Here is a 21,627-nt window from a genome sequence, read left to right as displayed (position 1 = left end):
CACAAAAAAATCTTGATTCTACTTCTTTAGTCAAATTTCAAACCATTGTAGGAAACTCCGCATGAAATCTGCAAAAACACAAAATCAGTGTATTTTGGAGAATTATCTTGGACTGATTTTGGGCATTTTGCCCCCAAGGTCAATTAAAGCTACCTCAGATTTCATCAATCGTTTACACAAAGCATTTGTGGGTGGTGTTGGCTACGTATGAATTCTGCGGGGTTGCGTAGTTTTTTCATCCCCAGAAAAAAAAAATCAGAGGAGCGTACTTGCAAATGTGATCTTAAGACTTAATTTACACGGAAGACCAGGTACGCCCAGTCATCCTTGAATTGCCTTCATGTAGGTTATTCCTAGTCTGTCGGCGGTAGTTTTCAAAACAACCACAGAGATCTATCATCTATGTCTAGTACCCTTGTTCCTTGACCCAGGCGGCTACATCTTCGCGATCACGCTCAAGCCAGGCAATCTTGGAGCGAATGGCATCCAAGCTCTGCGCCAGAGACATCTCGTATCCCTTGTTATCCTTGTTGGCAAAGAAATCCTCAACCTGCTTCAGTTGCTCCGGCTTGGTCAAGCTAGACGTGCAAATGGCCACCATGCTACCAAGCATAGAAAGTGCCGGAGGAAGCTTGACGTAAAGTGCGTCCCAGTTCTCCATTAACCATTTGCTCAGGGCCTCGATACCTTCGGAATGGCCACGCAGACCGGCGGCAGGGAGATAGATGTCCTGGTCCTTGACCTCTCCACTGAACATCAGGTCGAGGGTTTGCTTGATGTGCTCTGGCTTGTTGGAACGGCCGAGGCTGCGGAGAGCGGTGTTGCGCTCATCGCTGTTGGTGGATGTGCGGTAGAAGTTCAGGACACGGTTGTACTATCAAAGTCGTTAGTATATGAGGGAGAAAAAAAAGAAGAAAAAAAATATCACAGCCTCTGGTCCAGAGTCAGTCACATACCTCATCATCGCCACCATACTTCAAAGCCATGGCAAACACGCTGCCACGAATGTTAGGGTGAATGGCAGACTTGTCGCCATCCATGAACTTCTTGAACATATCCTTAGCAGCAGCAACGATGTCCTTGTCACCCGCAATTCCAGCCGATCCAAAGAGGAGCGCCTTGAACTGTTGCTCAATGTGCCCATCACTTTCCGAGAAGGACCATCCCATCTTGTGAGCCCTGGAGCTAATCAGGTCTCGCTGGAACGCCTCAAGGCTATCTTTGATAGCCTTATCCTCGAAGATCCAGGCGCCGTGTACGGAGGCGAGACGACCAATGATCTCATTCCAAACAACGAACTGCGACTCTGAGTTGTAGCCTTTGAGCAGGTTCAAAACACCTGAAGTCTTTTGGTAACCCGAAACAGCAAGAGCGCCCGCATCGGAAAGCATGCCAGCGCGATCCTCAACTGAAAGCAACCCATTCTTGGCAGCATTTCCAAGCTTTTCTAGTCTCTCAGGAGAGTATGAGGTACGGAACAGGCTTGTGTGGTTGGCATTAAGCTTGAAAAAGTCAACGTCGGGCAGTTTGAAGTCGCTCTCCCGAGCGGTGAGTGTCCTAGACTCGTCAATGCCGTCCTTGGTACGCAGGCCAAGAAGAACAGGGTAAAGCACTTGGTCCTCCTCCGGCTTAGTGTCACCGGTCCTCAAGAAACGGTTTTGCTTCAGGTGGATGCTGTTCTCTTTCTCGTTCTCCGTAACAGTGATCACTGGGTAGCCGACGTTCTTAGTCCAGGCAGTCATCACCTCATGCACTGGCTTGCCGCTTGCTTTGGCGAGCGAGTCCCACAAATCGTCTGTTTGGGTGTTGCCGTAGGCGTGCTTCTTGAGGTACTGCCTGACACCCTCGAGGAAGACATCCTCGCCCAAGTACGTCGAGATCATGCGAAGCACGCAAGAGCCCTTGGCATAGCTGATTGAATCAAAGATCTGGTTGATCTCGTCCGCACGCTTCACTGGAACCTCAATGGGGTGACTGCTCCTGAGGGAGTCCAGAGACAATGCTGACTGCAGAGTGTCGGTAACGTATGATTCCCAGACCTTCCATTCTGGGAAGAAGACGTTGCACGAGTACCACGAGGCCCACGTGGCAAAGCCCTCGTTCAGCCAAAGACCATCCCACCAGTCCATTGTAACCAGGTTACCGAACCATTGGTGCGCCAGCTCGTGCTGCACCACTTCAGCGACACGCTCCTTCGTGGCAGCTCCGCTAACCTTCTCGTCCAGAAGAAGGTCAACAACACGGTAAGTGACGAGACCCCAGTTCTCCATGGCTCCTTGGGCAAAGTCGGGAATAGCGACCTGGTCCATCTTGGGCAGAGGGAAGTCAATACCGAAGACCTTCTCGTAAAACGCCAGTGTCTTGGCCGCTAGGTTAAGCGAGAAACGGCCATGCTCGATGTTGAGACCGGGCGGTGCGTAAACACGGACTGGCACACGGAAGTCTTTTGTCTCGATGTAATTAAGCTCGCCCACAATGAAAGCGAGGAGGTATGTAGACATGAGGGGCGAGTTGTGAAACTTGACGGCTTTCTTGGTGGTGCCAGTCAATGCAGATTGGACCTCACTTTCGGAAGCAACATCCATATTGCTTAGACAAGTCAGCTTCTTGTCGGCGATAAGTGTAACTTCAAAGGTAGCCTTCAAAGAGGGCTCGTCGAAGCAAGGGAAAGCTCTCCGTGCGTCTGTAGGCTCCATCTGCGTGACGGCGAGGACACCATCTGAACCATCGTCTTTCTTGTAGACAGCGCGGTAGAAGCCGGCCATCTTGTCGTTAAGAGTACCGGTGAAGTCAATCGTCAGCTCGGCTTTGCTGCCTTTGCTGATGGTTTCGTCAAACTCGATCTTGGTGACCTGTGTGTCTTCATTGTAGGAGATCTTGGGCGATGACGTGATGGTTTGACCTCCAGATGTGACCTTTGCGCTCTTCACATCAATCTCGAGGGTGTGTAGGGAGATTGACTTGGAGTCTTCGGCAACATCCAAGTGAACTACGACACTGCCATTGAAGGTGAACTTTTCCAAGTCCGGCTCGAGAGTCAAGTCGTAGTGCTTGGGCACAACGTTTGTGGGCAGGAGCTCTCTCCCGGCGACGTTGTTTGCGCCGACCCCACCTCCCATCTCGATGTCGTGGAGTTTGCACATGTTGTTTCGGCGGTATGAGCAAAGTCGTACAGGAGGGTTGTTGCGCAATCGCAAAGTGTTTGTTCGAAGTCGGTCAAGAGATCGTGTTTGAGGGGCATATGAAGTGCCCAGTAGTACCGAGCTAGAGTACAAGCGGTTGGTGTGTGGAGGAGGGGTTCGGGTACTGTGGGCGCGTGATGCAAGAAAGAGGGTCCCCGGGCTGTCAGTCTAATCGATCATCCAAAGTCTCCAAACTGTCTGTAAAGAGCAGGCCTGGTACAGGAGCGAGAAAGATGTCAAATTGTGGCAATTACTGGAGTGCAAGAAAAGATATGCCAAGAAGGTTGAAAAAGAGTCCTTTTATATTGCTGGCACTGGCACAGAATAAAAGCGCCCAATATTGTGTGCAACGAACAATACTAAGAGTCCGTCACATGCAGTGCAGGCAGGGGTGGGAAATGAAAAAAAGGGATGGCAGCGTGAGGCCTGTGTTCGGCCTGTGTTCATCACTGCACCCGCCAGCATCTCCTAAGAGAAGCAAGCCTATGACGACCGAGATCTTATGGGGTTACTGACTGGATTATAGAAACAGCATTCCTTGCTGGGATATGGCGTGACAAAGGGAGACCATATGATGACAGCGTTGACAATGGGACGCGCTTCCCCAATCGCAACGCCAGCGCCGAAGACATTATATAAAACAATTCCGGCGAGGCCGGTGAATTAGAAGTTTGTACAGAGAAAAAAAAAGCTCTAAGAATATCAGAACGATTCTATAGCGACAATATAAGAGATTATAATACACAAATCGTTGCTGCTGTTGTTTTAGGTACTCTACCGCGTTTGCTCAATGAACAACGCCAACCAGGACTTTCCAAATTTTTTACTGCTTCTAGTCGCCAAGCTTACTTTTTCTGGCAGGCGGTAAAAGTCAAGGGCGCATCTGCCACTCCCGTACCAACCGGTAGCAGGGGTCTCAGATGGCTTATGTCAGCTGAAATGGCCTCCAGAGTTCCTCGTCTTAGCTTCGCATGGGTAACATCAGCCTACTGACTGACCCGAAAGCTCTGTTTCTCATTTCGCTCGAGACTTCAGACGAGCCATGCGTCATATTATGCGTTCGGGGCAACGCTGCCAACCTACGAAGTCCAGTACGGAGTCATTGTATAACATCAGTCACATCTTCAGATATCGGTGGTGGCGAGGAGGCCAATAGTGGGGCGAAGCTCACAGCACAATCTCCATCCCAACGTCAGACCCCCACTAACACTGGTTTGATGAGAGCTTGTGCAGCTCTTGGCGGTTGGCCCGAGCTCCTGCCCCTCCAAACTCTGTATGCCAAGCCCGAATTGTTTGTTGCCCAGTTGTTGAGAGCTGAAGCTTCTATCACCCCACCTCACCTTACGTTGACCAAGAGATCCTTGTTACTTGATAGGTAGGTAGGTACGTAGCAAGTAGGTAGCAGGCAAGGTAGGAAGTAGCGGCTGGCCAACTGGGTAATAAGCTTGCTTTCTCGTCCGATGGATAGAAGCAGAAAATTTTTCTTCATCCTGCTCATCCCTCCAAAGAAACAAATCATTCTTGATTCTTCTCATTTTCACATCCAAATCCCTCGGAGGAACCAATTGCAACGTCAACCCTGAGCACGCTGCTCTGATCATGTAAGTCGTCCGCCTCAGAAACCATGACAGCACCATCCTAGTCATTATCTACTGCCCCTCCATTGAATTTGGGTCCTCAAGGTGTTGCCCCGCCACTGTCTGCATCGGAGCTTCTTCCCTGGCGATGTCGGGCTCATTAAAGGAGTCATAAGCATTGGTGAAAAACACGGCTTTAGTTCCACTGGGTCTGTTTCATGAGCAAATTTCTTGCAGCTGCGCATTTCTATTTCTGCACAAAGCCATTCTTCAGTCAGAAACTTGATCTCTTACATCCTTCTGCTGAACAAGTTCTTCAGTCTAACGCACCACCTCTCAGAAATCCAACAAGAAGAATCAGTACGAACCGACATTTGAGACATTCTTAAGCCACAACACTAAACCCTTTTACTGGTCGATGAACTAACCCAAGGGCAATTACTGCACAGACTACAACCGCCACAATGGCTATTACCAAGATCCACGCTCGCTCGGTCTACGACTCTCGTGGAAACCCCACGGTCGAGGTTGATGTCGTCACCGACACTGGCCTCAACCGTGCCATTGTTCCCTCTGGAGCTTCGACCGGTATGATTATTATTACATTTAACATACCACAGTCGAACCTTGACTGACAACAATTCTCACTGCATAGGTCAGCACGAGGCTTGTGAGCTTCGCGACGGCGACAAGTCCAAGTGGGGCGGCAAGGGTGTCACCAAGGCTGTTGAGAACGTCAACAACATTATCGGCCCTGCCCTGATCAAGGAGAACATCGATGTTAAGGACCAGTCCAAGGTTGATGAGTTTCTCATCCAGCTTGATGGCACCCCCAACAAGACCAAGCTTGGTGCCAACGCAATCCTCGGTGTTAGCTTGGCTGTTGCCAAGGCCGGTGCCGCTGCCAAGGTTCGAAATAGCCTTTGATTTGCGAGTTTCATGGTATTGATGCTAACTTTCATAGGGTGTCCCTCTTTTCGCCCACGTCTCCGACCTCGCCGGCACCAAGAAGCCTTATGTCCTCCCCGTCCCCTTCATGAACGTCCTGAACGGAGGGTAAGAAAATCCCAATTGGCATAATCTGCACTATGGAGTACGTATCACTGACATGAGTCTTCTAGTTCGCACGCCGGTGGTCGCCTGGCCTTCCAGGAGTTCATGATTGTCCCCTCGTAAGTTGAACCTTTATGCAAACACACATCAGTGATGCAACAAATACCCAAGCTCAGGACTGACTCGAATAGAGCTGCTCCTTCTTTCACCGAGGCCATGCGCCAGGGTGCTGAGGTCTACCAACAGCTGAAGGGTCTTGCCAAGAAGAAGTACGGTCAGTCAGCTGGCAACGTCGGCGACGAGGGTGGTGTCGCCCCCGATATCCAGAGCGCCGAGGAGGCTCTCGAGCTGATCACTGCCGCTATTGAGGCTGCTGGCTACACTGGCAAGATGAACATCGCCATGGATGTTGCCTCGACCGAGTTCTACAAGGAGGAGGAGAAGAAGTACGACCTGGACTTCAAGAACCCCGACAGCGACAAGTCCAAGTGGATCACCTACGAGCAGCTGGCCGCCATGTACAGCGACCTTTGCAAGAAGTACCCTATTGTCAGCATCGAGGACCCCTTCGCCGAGGACGACTGGGAGGCCTGGAGCTACTTCTACAAGACCCAGGACATTCAGATTGTTGCTGACGACCTGACTGTCACCAACCCCCTTCGAATCAAGAAGGCTATCGACCAGAAGGCCGCCAACGCTCTGCTCCTCAAGGTCAACCAGATCGGTACCCTGACTGAGTCTATCCAGGCTGCCAAGGACTCTTTTGCTGACGGCTGGGGCGTCATGGTCTCGCACCGTTCGGGTGAGACCGAGGATGTGACCATCGCCGACATTGCTGTCGGTCTCCGTGCTGGTCAGATCAAGACTGGTGCCCCCGCCCGCTCTGAGCGTCTTGCCAAGCTTAACCAGATTCTCCGCATTGAGGAGGAGCTCGGCTCCAACGCTGTCTTTGCTGGCGAGAGCTTCCGCAAGGCCATTAACATGTAAATGCAGATTTTTGATAAAATGCGAGGCTTGAGTTTGTGGCCTCTATATTGCTGATGGTATCGAGGACTACAACTGGCACTTGAAAAGCGGTGTTGTTCTCGTATTGAAAAGCAGGTAACTTAACGGCTTATGATAAAGAAAATGAACTCAGATAGACGATGGGCTGTTTTGCAGGTACCCATAATAATACCCATTTGGCCCTTTTGATTTTAGACTTTGGCCGTTGAATGAAATGCAAACTTTAAACAGTCACTTGGTTCCGCCGGAGCAAAAAGCTAGTTGAACTTGTGACGGTAGCTGTCTATCTAGGTCAAGATCCACCATTGATAGCGAAAAGTATTTTCTGCGTTGCACAATTATGGCTGGCTGGAAACCTTTTTTATGTGGGGAATCATGGTCATTTACAAGAACTTGGCGAGGAAAATAACTAGCTTATAGAAGAAAGGTCGCTCGCTAGTCAGGAGAATGTAGAAAAAAAAGGATACGCCAAAAAGAATAGAACAAAAGCCCGTGGTGCGACAGCAACAAGTAAAGAAACGTAAAAAAGAAGAAAAAAAAAAGAAATAGAGAAAAGTACCCAACAGTATCCGTGTTCACCTCCTCCCCTTTGCCCAAGCCTCAACCTTGCCCATCAAGCTCTTCAAGCCCACACCCCTCTCGCAGTTGCCCTCCAGCCAGGCCTCCATTCGCTCCCTGACGCTCTTCATGCTCCTGAGTACGGGCATCTTCGCTCCGTCCTCTGCGTCGACGTGCGCGGCCGGGTTGAGCAGCAGGTCGAAGCAGTCGCCCCAAATGTCGGTCTGCCAGTAGCGCTTGAGGCTCTCGCGGACCTTGTACCGCCTGCCGCCGGTGCCGGGCATGTTGGCGTCGCAGCGAACCGTCTCGATGTACTTGCCAAACAAGAGGCAGTGGATGGTGCCGGCGAGCCCGTGGCAGTCGATCTGCCAGGTCCAGGGCCTACCCTCGCGCATCTCGGCGCAGTCCTGGGGCGACGTCTTCCAGTCGGCAACGAACTGGACGTCGGGTCGGAAGGCGCGCATGTCTATGCCGCGGCCAAAGTCGATGAGGGTGACGCCGCGCGAGGACCAGCCGCCGCTGCCGTCGGCGCGCCACTGCGAGCTGAGCTGGGCGCCGGCGCTGGGGTCCGAGGCGGTCGAAGGCCCGTCGAGGCGGAGGAGGCAGTTGTCGGCCTTGAGGTCGCCGTGCAGCAGGCCCTTGGAGTGCAGGGCCTCGGCGGTGCGGAGGAGCTCGATGCTGAAGAACATGGCCAGCGTCTCGTCCATGACGCCAGACGGCTCGGCGCGGAAGAAGTTCACCACGTCGAGGAGCGTGCCGTGCGGGTGAAAGGGCAGCATGAGGAAGCCCTCGTCCTGGTAGAGGTGGAACTCGAGCGCTGCCGAGAGCGAGGCCACGGCGCGGTGCTGTGGGCCCAGTCGATCGTGGGCCAGGCGCATCATGTGGAACTCCCATGCGGATGGGGGAGTTTCCATCTTTAGCGCCTCGAGATGTCTCCGCTGGCTGTGCGCTGTCGCGAACGCTCCCTTGCCCATTTCTATGGCGTTTTCATCCTGAGGCTCTGCAGCGTCAGGGGCTGAGTTCTCCACCAGAAATACAGGGGCAAATGCGCCCTTTCCGAGCTCCTTCTTGACCATATACTTCATTTCGCAGCCGGGAAACTCAATTGTTGGAGGTGGTGGTAGGCTGCTGGTCTTGTCTCCGCTTGCTTTGGCTTTGCTAAGAGCCTTGGTGTATTTGCGAATCTCTGCGCCCCTTTCATATTTGCCAGGCCTGTGGTCGTAATATCGTGGTTGTGAAGTGAGTGCCGGGCTGGCCTTGGACAGGATCTCAGCCCTGACAGACTCCTCTACTGGATTGCATTGCAAATCTGCAATGATTGGCCCCTTGGTTGGTATGCTCTTTGGTTGAAGCGCCGCTCTGCCCACGACCTTGGGCACAATTGGTTGCAGAGCCTTCCTCGGAGGTGCCGGCTCATCCTCCATAATGTCTCGTAAAGGACTGCTTGGGGGCTCGGCATCCCCATCCTCATCTTCATCATCGCTAGTCTCTGGGAAAGTACGCCGACACCTACTAGGCGTCTTTGTGAATGCAGAACGGTTTCCACCGCCGGAGCCCATGTTGATGTCAGTCTCTGTCCGCTCGGTGATGGGCGTCATGAACGGCAGACGGTTATTAGCCATCTCGACAGGATCGCGATATGTGCGGCGCTCGGGGACGTAGTCTTCTGGCGGGATGGGCACGAAGGTGGTCCTGGTTCGAGGGTCATCGTCATCTTCTAATGGTGTTTCCAGCTGCAGGTTTTCGTCGTCTTCCGGATGAAGTTCCGGGCTAGGTTCCTCTGTAAAGTTGGATGCCCTAGTAACATCTTGGTCTTCTGCACCAATGTCATCCAGATTAGGTATATGTTTTCGAGCAGTAAAGTCAGACCATTCGCTGACGCTCTTGTCGTCGGCTGTGTCATCGGCATCGATGGCCTCATCTTCTTCAGCCGCGTCATCATCATCTTCGTCATCATCCCCTGCTTCACTGATCGCTCTCGTGGTGTTGCCACTCTCTGCCCCGCTGGTATAGTCACCATCGGTATCGTAGTCTTCCTCATCTGCACTGCCTTCCTCTTCATCCTGGGTAGGGGGTTTGATTGGCGCGTTGAATATGTCATAAATATCGTCCGTTGCAGCCCGGGTATGCATGGTCATCGTCGGCTCAGAGGTACCTTTCCTCTTGAGCAGCTTTGGTCGTGACGGCGAGTCCAGCTTCGCCTTGACTGTAGAGTGGTCAGACCTGAATGTTGTTAGCGAGGCAAATACATTACTTACTTATTTGTGTTTCGTTAACCTCCATTACTTTCTTTTTCCTCGGTTTTCCTTCTTTGGATATTGGCTTGACGGGTGCTCCATTTTCATCAAGGGGTATTGTTGTGTCGCGATGGATCACCAGCTTCTGTGGAGCATTTTCGTCGAGTAGGTCGACTTGTGAGGGCACAGGGGAAGATCGGTGATGTTCACCCTTTAAGGGTACCTTTCTTTCAACCGAAGGGGAGGGTCTTGTCGTGTCACGATGGATCACTAGCTTTTGTGGAGCGTTCTCGTCGTGTAGGTCAACTTGAGAGGTTACAGGGGAGGGTCGGTGATTCTCGTTCCTCAGAGGCACTTTTCTTTCGACAGACGGTGGCGTCTCTGGCCTTTCATCTAGCCATCCAGCCCTCGCCAAGAGCACTTCCTCGAAACTCAACTCAGACCCGGGAATCTCAGGGGTGGGATACAAAACTCGGAGGTCGAACACTATGCGTTGCCTCTTGCCAGCTCGAGGGTCCACGGTCACTTGATGTTGAGAGGCATCAATTGGTATATGGGATTTCATCAATAACGACTGAAAATACAAAAATCATAAAAAAAAACCCCCCGATCGGATAGCCGCCAAACATTAGTCCTGTATTCATCAATATGTGGACGGCCACTAAAGGGACGGACAGGGGGTAACGGGGATGTGTGCTTACCGTATCCCTGAACACAGCCATCTTGGGCCCGCTGGGTTTCCTCGACCCCGTCTTGAGTGTCTCTCCCACCCATGACTTGGGCTCCATCACGTTCTCCTTCTTGCGGTGAGCCAGCGAGTCGATAGTATCCCAACCCTGGGGACCTGCCTCACGCGAGCCCAGTGCGGGCGGCGGTGTTGCATCGGCATCTGAGAAAATCGCCAGCTTAGACTTGGCCGGTTTGGATGACCGACTGCTGCTGGCCGCTGCGCCTTGCCTCTGCGCTGCTTGAGGATCACTGGGTGCTGAAGACGATCCAAATGGGTCCATCTTGGCAGCAAGTGCGGGTCGCATGGTTGGCAATGCAGGTGAAGAAGGCGCGTCGTCCTCGTCGCCCGCCTGTTGCGCACGGCGTTGCTCAAACTCTCCCAGCTTGCGCACCAAGCGCTGTTGAGGGCGGGCGTCCCGCTCGATGCCCAGCTTGTACACCTCCTCGGCCTGGTTCCAGCGTCCTGCGCCCTCTAACCAAGCAGCATACTCTTCGTAGAAGAGAGCGAGACCCTCTCCGATTCCGTGGCGCGATACGTATAGGAAAGTCTCCCGCGGCGCGTCGGAGAAGAATTTAATGTAGTAAAGCCACAGCTTCAGATAGCGGGGGTCGTTTTTGTACTGTGACGAGCCGATGAAGGCCTTGGTTGCGCGCTCGAGCAGCACATGCAGCTGCGACTGGGCCGTCGCTTGAGCCGAGGGGTATGCATCTAGTGTCCAGCGGACGTAACGGTCGTAGACGTCCAGCGGGTCGTCGAGGTCGGCAGCGTTGGCGAGCTCGGCCTCGTATTCTGCGCGGATGCAGTCGTGTATGTTGTTTGTGTCATTGGGCGTCGGCGGCTGGCTCTTACCCATCGGCGAGGGCGCAAAGAGACCGGCGAGCTTCTTTGCGGAGCGGCCACCTGGCAGGGACTGGATGTTCTCCTTTTGGCCCTCGATGACGTCGAAGTTAATGAGGTCTTCCGAGTCCCCCATTATGGCGGTGAGGGGGAGGGGTATTTTTTTTTTTTTTCGCTTGATAAAAATGTAGGTAGTTCAAGAATAGAAGTGTGGTTTTTAACGAGGAAGTGATTCTTGAGACTGATTCTCTCGCTAATTGTCGTGATTAACCTACCCTATCACGAAAGTGTTTGCTACTGAAGAAGTGTTCAGAGACAAGTTCATGCCTTCAGATTTAATCAATTAATCAATCATTTGCGGAGCGCGCAATGCATGTGTCAATATTTAGCAAACACGCGCTAAAGTGGCGTTGTTGTTGTAGCAACAGGTGGGTCCGGCAGATTATGAACCAGAAGTTTGGAGCGCAAAGTGATTACATGTTGCCAAATGTTTACGGTCACGTGCACTACATTTCATGTATATTCCAGTGAATCTGCAAGGGATTGTGCTACGGTAAAGTTACTCCACGATTGTAATTGATACCGGTACAACAAATTGGCAAAGGCTTTTACTTATGTCTTCTTCTTAATATTAATAATATATAAAGGTCCTTGATCAAATTAAATTCTCGCTACAAATATGCCGGCCAAGAACAGCCAAAGCGAGGAGTTATCTGCCTGTCGTTACAACGTCACTACCAGGCAACTCTTGTGGCCTAGAGTCATGATGCATCTCGATCGCAATATCCCTATCCTGCAATTCCCCAGCAGCTCCATGTGTGCCGGGCATCTCGTGAACGGCGTTGTCGTGATAAGACATCTCGTGCGCCTTGGTTCCCGGTGCCAGCTCGTGGATAAGTGTTGAGTCTAACAGTGGCTTGTCACTAGCCTCTGCAGTCTTTTTGTCTACCTCGCCGTTTCCCTCTTGTGTGTTGCTATTGTCCTGACGCCGTCGACGGCGTCGGATAAATATGGCTGCCGAAACTGCCGACAAGATTACCACCACTCCTGCTAACACGCCGCCGACGATGGCAGCGATTGGCAACTGCGTCTGTTCGCTAGGCGGACTGGGCGGACTGGGCGGAGAGGGCTGTGAACCCGAATCCTCGCCGCTGGACTGCGATTCCAGGCCAAAGATCCTGGCTGTTTCGCGGTTCTCAAAAACGACACTATCAAGATTTCTGCTCGTCAAAAGTTGGCGTCAGAAGAGAAACGGCAAGCAAAAAGCTAGCCCAAGCGTTTCATATGAGCTTGGAGCAGTAACAGTGGCGCTCGTACTGACCCTGCAGCGCACCATTCCCTCACAGCCTGTGGCTTTTCGTAGGCTGGACCATCTAGCACGTGTGGGACACTCCACGTCAGATTGGTCATGTCGTATATACCAACACCGTTCATCCAATAGTCCCTGCCTGGGATATCCGAGTTGTCATTTCGTCCCCCAACACTAATCATGTGCCGCCGGCCAGGTCCGATGACGGCGCAGTCGTGGTCAATCCTAGCATTGTAAGGCTCGGTGTCTGGCGCCTTGAACCATCGGAATCCCGGGATGGTGAGGATCCAAATGTCGGCATCGACAAGATGCCCGCCTTTCTGACCTCCAAACATGAAGATTTCGTACGAGGAATGTAGACCATCACTACCTCTGGCCTGCGTGGCCACGATACAGGGCTTGGACCTCAGGGCGGGCATCTCGGCCCCGCTCGTGCTCTGCTTGTGGAAAGTCCGAGTGAGGGTATCGTAGAATTGAACCGTCTCCATCGGCATGTATACATCACTTGGGCTCCTCGGATCAGCACTTGTCTGACTTCCTGCGATGAAGAATACCAAGCCGCCTTGACCAGTCCCCATGGTCGGGAGACATACAGCGGCACCCTGTTTGTACGTGTTCGGAACTGCAATGTCTTTCTTGCTGTTTTGATCCTTGATGACTTCTGGAAAGACTTGTGAGGTGTCGTTTGACCACTTCCCTGTCGTCATGTTGTAAGTAATAAAGCCGGATGAAGTGACTTCATTGCCGAATCTTCCACCGACCATGATACCAATATCATTACAGGTTGCCCAAGTGGCATACTGGTTCGAGAGAATTGGACGATCGGTAGAACCATCGCTCGGCAGCTGGTTTTCGGCGGCCCAGCTCCCCGTGTAGTTGTCGCCTTGCTTGTTGCTTCGTGTGAACTTGCGGAATGCCTCCACGGCTGGCGTCTTCCCCGATTGAGCGCTTTTGCTCCCACCCCAGCTGTATACCCTCTGAGGTGTTGCTTTTGTGTCGACCCATAGTCCTTGCTCTTTCGGCAAGAAAAAACCACTGGGCTTATCAACAATGTGATAGTCCTCTGGGCCCGCCGCTCCGTCGGACTTGATAGGAATCATTATGCTTTTGTTGGCTGGATAAGCGGGATAAACCGGTCGATGTTAGCACGTGAATATTCCTCCTTACAACGACACTAACGCAATCTCTTGGGGACTTACTGTCCTCGGTTGCCCAGATTGGCTGTGACAGGTTCCCTCGGTTCCATGTGATGCTTCCTCCGTCGACAAAGACGCAATCATCCAGGACGGCAACTAGAGCAAGCACGATGGGACCAGAGGGTTAGATTTTAGTCTTGATTCCGGGCATAGGCTCAAGTCTCGGCATGTTTTTCTCACTAGTACATCCCAGACGTTTACCAAACAGCTCCGAGGGCGGCGCAACGAATGATCTCCCGTCGGTCCAATCAATGCGTGCTTGGGGTTGGTCCCGTTGAGATGACACAAAGTCTGGGCTCAATAGGGCCCAAACAAAGAGCAATTTTGCATGTAATAAATTCGACATCTTTTACCAGGGCCAGACCGTTTCTGGTGTTTCGCGCCTCGGTGACGAGAGTGGGGGATCTTTTGGGAACGGAAGCAGAAGCGAAAGAGCATCAGAACAAAAGAAGAAGAGGAGAAGAAGCAGTCACAGACAGAAGTATATCGGGAGAAAGGGGATAAAGAGGCGGGATTCTCGTAGCAGTGTATAGCCCTGTACGACATTGCTACGCCACCCCCAGCGTCAGCTAGCTTCCTATCTCATAATCTCTGTGACACCTTAAATTTACTTTCAGCAACCAATTGCCCGTCTCTGAGCCGCCCAGGTGGTAGGTGGCTGAATTCATTGCTCTTGATAGGATACTTGGCCCGGCTGCGTAGTCTTGGCGATGGCTTCAAACGCGGGGCTGAAAGACAATAACTAACCTTGCAAACTTTACATTTGTACCGGTTATAAAGACGAGAACCACGGACAGTGTCATCAAATACTGTCTGTTGTTCCAAGATGTTTGATGCGCAACGCGTAGTCAAGTGTGAAAGGGATATACTACATGGAGTATTTGGATCTTCGTAAAATATCACAAATTGAAATATGCCGTCTTGGTCTTGATTTTACTGACATTCTAGTATTCGCCGGGGATATTCAACACAGCGCTTCAAATTTGGTCCGTATCTTCACAACGGCACTTGTATCCTCGGCAGCCTGTTAGCATCGCAACTTTGCGAGCATCACTCCAGCGTGCCCATGCATCGCGCAGCTCAACAATATGGCCCTTCAAGGACCGACCCATTGCGCGCTGTATCTGGCTGTACCTGTAGCTTCAAAGACACGCCGGTGATCCGGGGCGGGATTATGACAGAAGGGGATCGAAAACAAGAAGAAAATATGATTGCTCATGGAATCGAGGAGCTATTTTCCTGCTCTTGCTACCTGGAAACACGGGACGATCTGCAGCTATACGATGACGCGCATTGCCCAAACGGCTGGGACCACTAGTCCAAGCATATTTCCTTGACGCTTGCTCAGCGAATTGGGTCACTTTGATATCCTCACCAATGATGTGTGATATTCTAGGGAATAAAAGATGAGGCGGGGAGAGGTAGAATATATAACAAGATATACAGCGGCCTGCTTTCCGCGTTGTGATGTACACCACAGGCATGGCAAGACAGTATTGTCTCTTGGCTACATTGATGCTACAAAGGGGTTAGTTAGCGCCCAAGGATGACTGACGCCCAGGTCGGACTGGAGAAGTCTGGTAGACTAGAGCAAATTAAGCCGTAAGCTTATTTCAACGCAAATTCAAGGTGAAATACTGGGGGAAAGGGACTTTCATTCGTCGGGATGATTGATTTTGCTAAATGAATCGAAGATGTTGAACTGAACGACAGTGTCAAGTCTGCCCGGTGACGAGCGACCATTTATTTGTCGCTGGAGATGTGGCCGCCATCACTGACTGTGTTGGACGCAAAATTCCCTATCAAGCACGTGAGCGATCACGAGGTGTCGCGTTGCGCCCACTCAACGCGACGCGTTAACAAACGAGTCTGGATTTTGACGCTAGTTTGACCTCTGCACCTCACATTAACAAGTAGTGGCTTGATAAGAACAACAACATTCAACTTCAGAGCCATTCGGTTTTTGTCAAATCTCTTCTTGATACTTTGCAATTGAGAGCTATAGCGCCCGTGTGTCTCAACTTTAACGCGAACTCACAAGTCTATCATCTTGACCCATGGCTCCCCGCCAGTCCGCGCGGAGGAAAGCGGCACCCGCAGTCACAGAAGCCAAAGTCGAGATCAAGGAAGAAGTCGAACAAGAGACCAAGGTTGTTGTCGCACAGACTAACGGACGTACATCGCGCGTAACCACTGCAAATGTGATCAAAAAAGAGACCAAAGTACAAGTGAAGCGGAAAGTAATCGAGGACGACGAGGACGAAGCCGAGCTTTCGGACCACTGCAAGAAGGAAAAGGCCAAGGAAGAGGAGGAGAAGGTCAAGCTTCAAGACATACCTCAGACAAAGCCCGCTCCAAAGCGACAAAAGACTACCAAGGGAAAAAACGAAGATACAATGCCTTTGGCGGAGCGAACCGTGGTGTCGACGCTGAAGAGGGCAATGTACATTGGTGCCCACGTCAGCGCTGCAGGAGGTACGTGATTTGCCATCCCTCGTTTACTTTATGGCGACGCTAACATACCCTCTGCCCAGGCGTTCAAAACTCCGTCGATAACGCAGTTCAAATAGGCGCCAATGCCTTTGCCCTCTTCCTCAAATCCCAGCGCAAATGGGTAAACCCACCACTAGTGCCCGAGGCGCGGGATCAGTTCCATTCCGCATGTACCAAGAACTCTTACGACGCCGCCAAGCACTGCTTACCCCACGGCTCATATCTTGTGAACCTAGTACAGCCAGAGAAGGAAAAGGCGGATCAGGCGTACGGCAACTTTGTCGACGACCTCAAACGGTGCGATGAGCTGGGCATAAGGCTGTACAACTTCCACCCAGGCTCGGCGCTAAAGGACACCAAGGAGGCTGCGATCGGGCGCATCGCTGCGCAGCTGAACAGATCGCACAAGGAAACCAAGAACGTCATTACGGTGGTGGAGAACATGGCCGGGACCGGCAACATAGTGGGTTCTACGTTTGAGGACCTGCGGGACATTATCGAACTGGTGGAGGACAAGTCTCGCGTCGGCGTTTGCATAGACACATGCCATGCTTTTGCCGCTGGTTACGACCTGCGCACCCCTGAGGCGTTCAAGGAGACCTTTGACGAGTTTGATCGCATCGTCGGCAACAAATATTTGAAGGCGTTCCACCTCAACGACAGCAAGGCGCCGCTCGGGTCCAACAGGGACCTTCACGCAAACATCGGTACGGGGTTTTTGGGACTGCGGGCCTTCCACTCGGTGGTAAATCACGCTGCCTTCCAGGACCTGCCCATGGTGCTCGAGACGCCTATCGACAAGAAAGACGCCAACGGGAAGACTATCGAGGACAAGCAGATCTGGGCGGACGAGATCAAATTGCTCGAGAGCCTGATCGAGATGGATGCTGAGAGCGATGAGTTCCAGAAGCTGGCCGAGAAGTTGCAGAAAACCGGTGCCGCTGAGAGGAAGAGAGTGCAGGAGCAGGTTGACAAGAAGGCCGTTAAGGACGCGAAAAAGGCGGCGCCCAAGGTAAAGGCTGCGAAGAAGGGAAGGAAGAAAAAGGCTGAAACGGATGATGAGGATAGCGATTAATGATTCTGACATTCAAGGAGCATGTATGTGATATTACGAACCAAGCTGTACTAATAACGATTTTTTACAGGGCGGGATTGTATTTCTTGCAGCGGTATTCGACGTAGAACTCAAAATATTCGTTATTTGATACACATTTGTGCCTATCTACTACTTACCTACCTACATTGGCGTCGTTGGGTATCATATGGTATTTTGTCCCGGCCACTTGTGTACTGACCGGCTCTCTTGAGTCTTGATGCACAAACAATGTATCTCTGTTGGATTGTAGCCGAAATACTCTCTGACATGATTGAGATGCAAAATCACCAGCTTTTCAGCTTTTGTGAATGATGCAGCAAAACAAGAGTTCATTATCTGGCTTCAGGAGCCGACTAGGACCAACCTATCCTAGCACCTAGCACCTAGCACCGCCCCTGCCTTGAGAGGTCTTTGATCCCAATGGTTCGAAACCTAACCAGCGAACGTCGAAACACTAGTCTCTTGCCAACAATGGAATGCCGTATGATACTGGCTGCCCTCGGGTCCGCAGCTCAATGTGAAACTTCCGGATCAAGCAGCGGCCATGTCTTATTTTTTTTTTTTTTTTTTTTTTTTTTTTTTTTTTTTTTTTTTTTTTTCGTTTGATACGCGCCGTGACAACCTATCCACGCATCATAACCTTGAATGTGGATGGCCAGTTGTCAAAATCCTCCTTTTCTACCATTCAGACCTTTCTCAAAGGTCTCCTGTACTCTGACAAATCAGGTGTGACTAGCACAACCGAGTTTGCCACTATGGGATTGCGGATGACGGTGCCCCTTTCTTTCTAGGCTACCGCAGAAGCTCTCGGCAGTGTGGGGATATTTGCGACTTGACGGCCTTTTGACGCTGGTCGTAGCAGTTTCACCTGGTCTATTGTTCATGGGTTCGTCTTCCTCCCGAGGGGTCTCAGTCAGCTTAGGCGGCTCTCGCTCCTGGGTCTTGGCGGTCTGGAAAGCCTATTCTGGTCGGGCAGATAACTTTCGTCCCTGCCAGCAAGAGCGTCGCACGCAAAGCAAGCTCATGCAACAGGAAAACTATGTCGATTTGGCCATAGTCCTCGTCTTTGACCATTCTTGGGTTCCCTTCCATCCCCGTCATAAATTCATAGCTTATCACCTCATATACCGGAGTTAGCCCATGTTTTACTCCACAGGCCCGAAATATTGAATTCTAAGCCATTTCACCTGACAAAGCATGGTTAAAAACTTAAATCTGCGCATTATTCTTAGCCGTCTAAATAGAGCATTCCCTGTCGTGTTTTTATATGCATGTCGGTCATCTGTTATTCAAGAGTGACAACCAGGTTACTCGCTACTGGCTTTTTTTCTTCTTAAAAAATGAACTTTTTGGCATCTCTTTGGCCTCTCAATTTTATCCGCGCTATGTTGGAGGCCGTTTACACCGTGGAGGTACCATCGCTGACAGCCCGTGTGCGATTTTTGAACGGAAGCCAAGACTTCCACCACCAAATCCTATATTCCGGCTTGCTTATGTAGAAGCCGAAGAAGAGAGCGACAAGAATGATGACTGCGCTGATTGGTCCTGAGAACGGCGATTTGAGTGGATAACGCAATTAGCTTATTGCTTTATGATCCAATCCCGCGAAGAACGCCGCCCGGGAACCTACTTCCGATCGCCCACAATTCCCGGCTGGAAGGATTGTTTTCATCATGAGTCACTTCGGAGAGGTTTTGGCCGAAATACGACGTAAAGAATGAGAGAGGGAGCTACCGCGATTCTCGTCAAATCAGCACCAGCTTGTGAGTCACGCTCTATATTCCCATTTACCCAAGATACATCCAACTTACAAAAATAATAGTGACCACAGTAAATATCATGATGGCCATGTCCTGTTTTGAGGTCGATCTCGCCTCGGCAAGATTGGCGGCAGCCTGCTTAAGCTGAAGCAGATTGAAAATATACATTCACAGCTGTTAAACGCTAACTCGTGTGCCTTAATGCAAAGGTGGCAAATGAGTGAAATGTGGTTTAGAAGTTCAAAGCTTACCAGCGTGTGCGTCTTCTGTGCTTCTTCTTTCAGCTTTTCAAGCTCGCTCATGATTGTCCCTAGCTGCCTGATGGCTTCTTGAATGATTTTACCAGCTTCTTCTTCGATCTGTGTCTCACTGGCCATATGGACTGTGTTCCGGTCGTGGGTACTGAACATGAAATTGCCGTTTATATGTCCGATTTTGACTGTGTTATAACTTATGTTCCTGTGCTTTGGTAAAGCTTTACCGTGTGCTTTGGGGTGTAGCTTGGCCAGAACCTGTCGAACAGAGTCTATGACTTCTGACTGCTGCTTAACAACCCTTTGCAGCATGTCGATTTCTTCCAGGATGTCGGCGGTCTCCATGGCAAGCCTCAGTTCATCGCTGCCCGAGAAATTGAAGGAGCCACTTGCCTGCAAGTCGTTAAACTCCTAAAATAGAGTCGTCTGACGTGCAGCCTGTGCAGTGGCAAGCAATTTATTGGCTTATTGGGAAACAAACGTTACTCATGCTATTTCTTGAGAGATAAATCAATATTTTGCGGGTAGGAACAAAGCCTACACTAAGGCCTGCCAAAGCCCGAAAAGCTTGGGGGCCCGGCCCGGCCCATTAACCCATAGGATTGGGATAGGGGCCCGTGAGGGCCTATGGGTTTTCTTGGCGGGTTAATGGGGGCCCGCGGGCTCGCGGGCTTGGCCCGAATTGGGTAACCCGCGGGCTTTATACAAATTCAAAATTTACGAAAAAATTATTGGAAAAAATAAAATATTTATATATTTAATTAAATAAAATAACGTAAATTTTAAAAAATTATAATTATTTTTTATAATTATTTTATATTATGTTAAATTATTAAATTAAAATAAAACGTATTATTATTTTTTTTAGGTATAATAATAAATTAGTTTTTTTTTTTTTTTTGGTCGGATTCGGCGTTATCGCCAAAAAATTTTTTTAATAATATAGGGGATAAGGTTAAATAATTTAAACGGCGAAATATTTAATTCGTTTTTTTTTGGACCGGAAATAGGTTTTTAACTGAAAATTTAGGGTTAAATTTGGAAATTTTTTCCGGGATAATACGTTATTTAACAATAAAAATTTTACCATTTATTTTTCCGTTTATTTGCGGGCGTTACGTAGTAAAAAATTATAATAATTTTTAATTAAAAAATTTATTTATATTAAAACGGGCGGTTCGTTTATTTTTTTTTAAATTTAGGGCTATTTATAACGAATATAACGTTATAAAATATAAATTTAAATTATATATTAACGTATAAATACGTCCAATTATTTATAATATTAAAAATAAATTTAACGAAACTTATATTTTTAATTTGGATAATAATACGGCGAACGTATATAACGTAAAAATTGGAAATTATTTTATATTAAAATGGTTATAATAAATAATTATAACGTAAAAAAATAAAAAAATTTACCAATAAAAAAACTGGTAAAAAACGTTTTAATAATTTTTTATAAAACCGCGATAATAAACGTAAAAAATTTGCAATTAAATAAATATTTGTGGGTAATTTTTCGGATTAAACGTTAAAAAAATATTTTGGGGATAATTAAATCGAAAATTCGCTGCATTTTTCGAATTTCCCGCAAAATAATAATTAAAATAAAATTAAATAAATAAATTAAATATATAATAGGAAAATAAAAATATATTACCGGGTTTAAAACGTATATTTTTGCGTTTTTTGGCGATATTTTTTTTATCCGCGGTTTTAAAAAATATTTTGGACATTTTGCCCGTATAAAATTTGCGTATTATTTTTATTTTAAAAATTTTACGAAACGTTTTGGCGGAAATAAAATATAAAAAAAAAATATTATAATTAATTAAAATTAAATAATAAAATAATTATAAAAAATAATTACCAAATAAACGATTTAAATTGGTAATAATTGGGGTTAAATAAATAATCGGGTAAAAAACCGAAAATTATTACGCAATTACCAAAAAAGAAAGTAAAAATTGTGGGGGGACGAAATTAAACCCGATTAAAATTAGCGTAAAAAATTTTCTAAATAATAACGTCTTTTTAATTGGATAAAATACGGGGTGGATATAGGGTTAACCCAATTAGGAAAATACCGTTTGCAAAAAAATTTCCGAATTTTGGAATTTAATTATAATAATAAAAATTTTAAATTTTTACAAATTTTACAATTTTATAATTCGATCGCGGTTTTATTTTATATTGGAAAAACCATTATTTGTAAAAATAAATATCGTTAATAAATATAGGTAAAAATTTGCATTTTCCACAATAATTTCAATTATAATTAAAAATTAACCAAAAATAATATCCAAACGTAAAATAAATAACGATATCGGTCGC

At 48.9% G+C, this 21,627-nt stretch overlaps 6 protein-coding genes across 6 annotated transcripts; 2 read left to right on the top strand and 4 right to left on the bottom strand.

The window, feature by feature from the left end:
- Window positions 1–216: 216 nt before the first annotated feature.
- PgNI_03099 (uncharacterized protein) lies at window positions 217–3,932 on the bottom strand. The gene is made up of 3 exons (XM_031123153.1): window positions 3,699–3,932; window positions 957–3,342; window positions 217–874 (listed from the first exon to the last, which is right to left on the bottom strand). Exons 1-3 carry the CDS (start codon window positions 3,812–3,814, stop codon window positions 407–409), a joined length of 2,970 nt encoding a protein of 989 aa, XP_030983353.1. The 5' UTR covers window positions 3,815–3,932; the 3' UTR covers window positions 217–406.
- Window positions 3,933–4,760: 828 nt separating this feature from the next.
- On the top strand, window positions 4,761–7,022 carry PgNI_03098 (uncharacterized protein). The gene is made up of 6 exons (XM_031123152.1): window positions 4,761–5,119; window positions 5,209–5,347; window positions 5,415–5,668; window positions 5,724–5,815; window positions 5,881–5,931; window positions 6,004–7,022. The coding sequence occupies exons 2-6, from the start codon at window positions 5,224–5,226 to the stop codon at window positions 6,797–6,799; spliced, it is 1,317 nt and encodes a 438-aa protein (XP_030983354.1). The 5' UTR covers window positions 4,761–5,119; window positions 5,209–5,223; the 3' UTR covers window positions 6,800–7,022.
- A 370-nt stretch (window positions 7,023–7,392) lies between these two features.
- Window positions 7,393–11,481, bottom strand: PgNI_03097 (uncharacterized protein; the record flags this gene model as incomplete). The annotated part of the gene is made up of 3 exons (XM_031123151.1): window positions 10,314–11,481; window positions 9,634–10,186; window positions 7,393–9,581 (listed from the first exon to the last, which is right to left on the bottom strand). The coding sequence occupies exons 1-3, from the start codon at window positions 11,313–11,315 to the stop codon at window positions 7,393–7,395; spliced, it is 3,744 nt and encodes a 1,247-aa protein (XP_030983347.1). The 5' UTR covers window positions 11,316–11,481.
- A 302-nt stretch (window positions 11,482–11,783) lies between these two features.
- On the bottom strand, window positions 11,784–14,100 carry PgNI_03096 (uncharacterized protein). Its single transcript, XM_031123150.1, has 4 exons — window positions 13,865–14,100; window positions 13,688–13,780; window positions 12,501–13,602; window positions 11,784–12,399 (listed from the first exon to the last, which is right to left on the bottom strand). The coding sequence occupies exons 1-4, from the start codon at window positions 14,028–14,030 to the stop codon at window positions 11,889–11,891; spliced, it is 1,872 nt and encodes a 623-aa protein (XP_030983348.1). The 5' UTR covers window positions 14,031–14,100; the 3' UTR covers window positions 11,784–11,888.
- A 1,356-nt stretch (window positions 14,101–15,456) lies between these two features.
- PgNI_03095 (uncharacterized protein) lies at window positions 15,457–17,388 on the top strand. The gene is made up of 2 exons (XM_031123149.1): window positions 15,457–16,159; window positions 16,219–17,388. Exons 1-2 carry the CDS (start codon window positions 15,742–15,744, stop codon window positions 17,250–17,252), a joined length of 1,452 nt encoding a protein of 483 aa, XP_030983345.1. The 5' UTR covers window positions 15,457–15,741; the 3' UTR covers window positions 17,253–17,388.
- Window positions 17,389–18,508: 1,120 nt separating this feature from the next.
- PgNI_03094 (uncharacterized protein) lies at window positions 18,509–19,632 on the bottom strand (the record flags this gene model as incomplete). The annotated part of the gene is made up of 4 exons (XM_031123148.1): window positions 18,509–18,818; window positions 18,904–19,003; window positions 19,085–19,177; window positions 19,285–19,632. 4 exons carry the CDS (start codon window positions 19,630–19,632, stop codon window positions 18,673–18,675), a joined length of 687 nt encoding a protein of 228 aa, XP_030983346.1. The 3' UTR covers window positions 18,509–18,672.
- Window positions 19,633–21,627: the final 1,995 nt, after the last annotated feature.

This window comes from Pyricularia grisea, assembly GCF_004355905.1.
Source record: "Pyricularia grisea strain NI907 chromosome Unknown Pyricularia_grisea_NI907_Scaffold_2, whole genome shotgun sequence".
Classification (NCBI taxonomy): Eukaryota; Fungi; Ascomycota; class Sordariomycetes; order Magnaporthales; family Pyriculariaceae; genus Pyricularia; species Pyricularia grisea.
Note: the sequence above shows the minus strand (reverse complement) of the source record. Positions and strands in the feature narration are given on the sequence as shown.

Excerpts from the sequence above, each read along its gene's own strand:
- PgNI_03099 (XM_031123153.1), bottom strand. The coding sequence starts at position 3,814 with ATGTCTTCGGCGCTGGCGTTGCGATTGGGGAAGCGCGTCCCATTGTCA. Across the intron at positions 3,343-3,698 it reads AATGCTGTTTCTATAATCCA|CCCGGGGACCCTCTTTCTTG; the intron begins GTCAGTAACCCC and ends TTAGACTGACAG. Across the intron at positions 875-956 it reads AGTATGGTGGCGATGATGAG|TACAACCGTGTCCTGAACTT; the intron begins GTATGTGACTGA and ends CGACTTTGATAG.
- PgNI_03098 (XM_031123152.1), top strand. The coding sequence starts at position 5,224 with ATGGCTATTACCAAGATCCACGCTCGCTCGGTCTACGACTCTCGTGGA. Across the intron at positions 5,669-5,723 it reads AGGCCGGTGCCGCTGCCAAG|GGTGTCCCTCTTTTCGCCCA; the intron begins GTTCGAAATAGC and ends TAACTTTCATAG. Across the intron at positions 5,932-6,003 it reads GAGTTCATGATTGTCCCCTC|AGCTGCTCCTTCTTTCACCG; the intron begins GTAAGTTGAACC and ends TGACTCGAATAG.
- PgNI_03096 (XM_031123150.1), bottom strand. The coding sequence starts at position 14,030 with ATGTCGAATTTATTACATGCAAAATTGCTCTTTGTTTGGGCCCTATTG. Across the intron at positions 13,603-13,687 it reads AATCTGGGCAACCGAGGACA|CCAACAAAAGCATAATGATT; the intron begins GTAAGTCCCCAA and ends CCGCTTATCCAG. Across the intron at positions 12,400-12,500 it reads AGGGAATGGTGCGCTGCAGG|AAATCTTGATAGTGTCGTTT; the intron begins GTCAGTACGAGC and ends TTTGACGAGCAG.
- PgNI_03095 (XM_031123149.1), top strand. The coding sequence starts at position 15,742 with ATGGCTCCCCGCCAGTCCGCGCGGAGGAAAGCGGCACCCGCAGTCACA. Across the intron at positions 16,160-16,218 it reads CCACGTCAGCGCTGCAGGAG|GCGTTCAAAACTCCGTCGAT; the intron begins GTACGTGATTTG and ends CCCTCTGCCCAG.